Here is a 5,325-nt window from a genome sequence, read left to right as displayed (position 1 = left end):
AACTACATTTGAAAAGGTAATTTCAATAATTTCTTATATTTTAATTTTATTAATTATATTGTGCTAATGTAATTATAATTTTGTTCGGTTGTATTATACTATTAAGTATAATTTTGTTATATTTTTTATTTTGCATATTAATAACACTATAAAATTACTAATAGGAATACTAGTAAGAAGCTAATAATAAATATAAATTGTTGATCGTTAAAAAAAATTTCAAAGTTTGTATTTTAAATGTAATTTTATTATTTAAATATGAGAATAGGATCATATTAAGGGCTTTTTCACTATTTAGTGTATTTTAGGTTGGCCACGCTTTGATATATCAAAAAAAAGTTATTAATGAAAAAAATTTGTTTTCATGTGAATCTGCAACCTACTGGCTGGCCTTGTACACATGTAATTTTTCGTAGACGAACAGTAGTAGCGTGTCTATTTATCTTGTTAGAATAAAGAACTTGACTTTGACTCATGTACTTGTTAGTATTTATGTTTTTTTTACTAGTTTACTGGTTCGTTACCACTACTTCCTTTGTTTTGGGTTTTGCTATATTTAATAAAAAAACTTGACGTCTCGGTCAATGTAATGAAGAAATGTACACATATATATTTAAAATTACAAAAATACAAAATTAATAATTTTGAACAAATTATTATATTATGTATTTCTGTAATAGAAAATTTTTAACTAAAATAAAATTGAAACTGATGTATTATGTTTACTAAATTGACATAAAATTTTTTTTAAAAAGGCAATGCAAAGTCACGCCTACCATTTACCTTTTTAATAAAATAATAATACAAATGACTCGCTATAATTATTTCAAAGTTTCACGCCTAGATAGTACATGTATTAATAATAATAATATTAATTTTATGATATATTTTGAATTGTTAAACATGTGTACTGATACTCTTAGTTGTGTATTGATACGCTTAATTGTTAAAATTATTAATATAAGAAATTAATATATGTAAAAATTATAATTACACAGGTTTAAAATTTTAATTTTTTTAATATAAGTCATAAAAAAATTTATTATAAAAACAAACATTGTATTATTAAATGTAATTTTTAATTACATTGATTTAACAATATAAATTTTAATAATAATAATAATAATAATTCTGTAAGTGATTCTTTAAAATTAATCCAATATAAAATATATATTTTAATATATGTGTAAGAAACTCATAAATAAATTTTTGTATGATTGTATACATTGTTTTTGTTTTCGGTGCAGACATGAATACTGTGAGAGCCTTACTCTACGTAGGTGGCTATGTCATTATTGAAGATGGTATGGTTGGATATAGTATCCCCGCTACCAGGCCCATTAAAATCCCTCTGTCTTCTACATTTTCTCAACTGGTGAATTATGTGCATCGCAAGCTGGAGATCGACCCATCAAAATTCTACATCAAATTGTCAATGAAATATTGTTATAGCTCGTTGTCTCGTTACATTGAAGAGCATGTATATATCACAGATGATGATAATCTACAATTTATGTTTGAGTTGCCGACAGTGGATTGCATGTACTTGTATGTTGATTCGTCGCTAGTGTTACGGAGCGTAAGTGATTACAATTTTGATGCAGTCATGCCGGTAATAACGCAAGGTTTCGAAACAGTAGGTTTTAATGAAGCGGGACCTTCTATGTATCACGTCGATGAAAAGTCAACTCAAACATATTCTGGGATCGACACTGGTCCTTCGGATCACCATATCACGGCTCACACTGAAGAAAACTATGCATAGGGGATGAATAGAACACGAGAATTGGATTTTACTTCAGGGGGTTGGGATCAACATATCACGGTTTCATCAGGAGTTGATGTTGCATGAGTTTCTAGTAGAACACGCCAATTGGATTTAAATTCATGGGGTGATGAAGAAAATACCACAAATGTTAGACATTTTGATAGTTCTACTGTGGATGCAAATATTTCCGCCCCAATTACAGAACATATGCCTGAGCAAGATGATTTATTTGGGGACAGTTCGCATCATGTCATGAATAGCGATGATGATTTGTATGCTATATCAAGTGACGGAGAAGATGATCATTACGTTGACAATGCAAATGAAAGGACATCGGCGCGTGTGTTAATGTCTGGAGCAACATTGACAGAGAACATTCCTATTGCACCGGAGCAACATTTACGTGAAATTCCCTAATTTTTCAATGAAGTCTATGACGAACAAATTCCAGATTCATTTGGTATTCTTTCTGCATCATGAACAAACTTTTACAATCCCGAAAGATCAGAGATCGGTGTAAAAATGGTTTTTAAGTGCATAAAAGATTTAATAGCTTCATTGAAGGATTTTTCTGTTTGGGTTTTGAGACGTAAATATATTGTTGTCCAAAGTTCTCAGACAATTTGGAAGGTCAAATGCAAGAACTGGTCCGAAGGTGGAAATTGCGGGTGGGGACTTCGAGGATCGTTGAAAAAAAATTTAGGCTACTTCATGATCACAAAATATGGTGATGATCACACATGCATGTCTACCCAAGTCGGTATAGATCACCACAACCTTGACGTAAAAATGATAGCCAATATACTTTTGGGAATCGTGCGTTGTGATCCTGCATACGAGATCAAATATGTGCGAGAAAGTATTAAAGGAAAATATGGGTATGATATATCATATGCTAAGGCATGGCAGAGTTTGAGACGCGCAGTGGAGGTAATCTATGGCACATGGGAAAGCTCTGTAACTTTGCTTCCTAAATATATGGGAGCTTTGTCAAAGTACAATCCAGGAACTATTGTAGAATGGAAGCATCTTCGACCGTATGATCATCCACATAAAATTTTGAACTTTGTATTTTGGGCCTTCAAACCATGTATAGATGGTTTTCGACATTGTCGCAACATAATCAGCGTAGACGGTACCCATATGTACACCAAATATAAGCACAATTACTCATAGCAGTAACTTTGGATGCCAATAACCAGGTTTTGCCGCTAGCATTTGAGCTCGTTGATGAAGAAAATTATTAGTCTTGGCATTGGTTCCTCAGTAATGTTGCACGACATGTTACCAGAGGGTGAAGTGGTGTGTGCCTTATATCTGATAGACATGCGGGTATAACAAGTGCAGTGCAAGATCTCCCTGACTTTAAGCCTCCTCGTGGTGTTCATTGTTTTTGTTTGAGGCATGTTTGCTCTAATTTCAACAGTAAGTTAAAAAACATTCATTTGAAATACTTATGTTAGGAAGCAGGGATACAACACCAAGTAGCAAAATTTAATGCGACAATGGAGGCAATTAGAACAAATAATGGAGCAGCTTTCACGTATTTGTCAAACATTCCAAAAGAAAAATGGTCATTGGCACATTATGGTGGATGGAGACGAGGGATAATGACGACGAACATGTCTGAGTATATTAATGGTGTATTGAAAGAGGTTCGACGTCTTCCAATAACTGCAATAGTGGAGCTGACCTTACAGCGATGCGTGCACTATTTCATTCAACGGCGAGCGCGACTATACTGAAAATTTGCTCCAAAAATTTTGAATTTAATCGATTTAGGCCATAAGTTTTCTAAATTCAATGTTTTGATCCTGAAATTCTATAAATTATGGAAACAGACCCTGGATTTCTAGAATTCGCAAAACAGCCCCTGAAATTCTCAAACTTTGCAATTTAGTACCCAAATTTTCGAAAATCCCATATTTCCACTTGGAACTTTCGATCATCTCAAATTCAGTCTCTGGACTTCTTAAAATTACATATTAGCCCTGAATTTCTCAACCTTGTGCAATTAAACCCTTGATCTCTCGGTTTTTACATTTAATCCCTATAATTATCGATTTGTGCAATATACGTCCCATAATTCTTGAATTGGTTCAATTCATTCCTTTACATCCTTAAATCTTATATTTTATTTTCAATTTTTATAATTTTCAATGTCATCCCTTAAATCCAACTAAAGTAGATCACGCAACCAACTTTCTTCTAAGTTCCTTGTTACCTCAAATTAATCCTACTAATCAATTTTGCCTCCTCAACATGCATGATATAATCTCTACCAACATTTGGTCCTTTCTTCTTTGGCAATCAATGGCCTTGTGCCCTTCCTCCTTGCATACGAAACACTTGAATGATCCCCACATGCATTTGTCATAGTGAGGGCGGTTGCATTCCTTGCATTGTGGCCTTTCTTCGGATTTTGGGACTCCAACATGTGGTGGCTTCTTCTACCCCTAAGCTCTGTGAGGTCCCGTAAACTGCCTCTTGTTTGGCTGAGAGTTCTGCTGATTCTGCTACCTCTGGCACTACATTTCAAAATCAATATCCTTCAAGGTCTGTCAGCTTGGAAAGCACAAGCAGTGGCAGCTGCATAATCCGTCGGTCTCATCAACATTACATCTCTACGAATAGTGGCTCGAAAGCCATCCATGAAATGCCACAGTTTTTCAGCAGCATCTCTAGCAATGAGAGGCACGAAGTGACAACCCTTATAGAACTTCCTTATAAACGAAGTCACAGACATTTCTCCCTGACAGAGACTCATAAACTCCATCTTCAAGCGTCCTCTGACGTCAGAAGTGAAATACTTCTCGTAGAAAATGTCCTTGAACCACACCCAAGTAAGGGTGGCTAGATTGACACCCTGTTCAGCTCCTTCCCACCAAAGAGAAATGTCATCCCGCAACATATAAATAGCACGACTGACTCGATCAACATCCCCCATACTCAGATAGCGGAAATGCACCTCAAGGGACCTGATCCAACCCTCAGTAACAAATGGGTCGGTGGTACCTGAAAACTCTTTCGGACCCAGCCTCGTGAACTGATCATACATATCATGTTATAGTCTCAGAGCCTCTTGAGACTGATGCTCAAAGAAGCGTGCCACACCCTCCAGCACTCTAGTAGCAGCATCTCCATTAGGAAGTGGGAGTGCATTCTCTTGACGACCCTCATGAGTATCAGTCTATCTATCAGTACTAGGTGCACGTCTAGAAGGTATTTGTAACGTCCCAAAAATTTGAAGGTCCACGTGAACCACATGCATGCAAGTTATTAAATTTCTTTGGTATTTTATTAAACTCTTTTAAAGCATTAAATGCATGTTTGTTTCAGTAATTCGTGTTTTAATTCATGATTTATTTAAATTTCATGCATTAGGATTTTTAGTTAAATTTCGCGCTCGAACGAGGAACGGAGATCGGTGATATTCAGGAAAAATATTTTTATTAAATAATTAAAAATAATTATTTAATATGAGGTGTTTTTAAATATGATATTTGAAAATGGGTCTTGGTTGGACATTTATACCCGTCGTGATATATTTTGATCCG

The 5,325-nt window shown here is 34.8% G+C and overlaps 1 protein-coding gene across 1 annotated transcript; it reads right to left on the bottom strand.

The window, feature by feature from the left end:
- Positions 1–4,319: 4,319 nt before the first annotated feature.
- LOC142544240 (uncharacterized) lies at positions 4,320–4,826 on the bottom strand. Its single transcript, XM_075651299.1, has one exon. The coding sequence runs from the start codon at positions 4,824–4,826 to the stop codon at positions 4,320–4,322; it is 507 nt and encodes a 168-aa protein (XP_075507414.1).
- Between the last annotated feature and the right edge of the window lie 499 nt (positions 4,827–5,325).

Source organism: Primulina tabacum, chromosome 5 (genome assembly GCF_025594145.1).
Source record: "Primulina tabacum isolate GXHZ01 chromosome 5, ASM2559414v2, whole genome shotgun sequence".
Taxonomy (NCBI): domain Eukaryota; kingdom Viridiplantae; phylum Streptophyta; class Magnoliopsida; order Lamiales; family Gesneriaceae; genus Primulina; species Primulina tabacum.
Note: the sequence above shows the minus strand (reverse complement) of the source record. Positions and strands in the feature narration are given on the sequence as shown.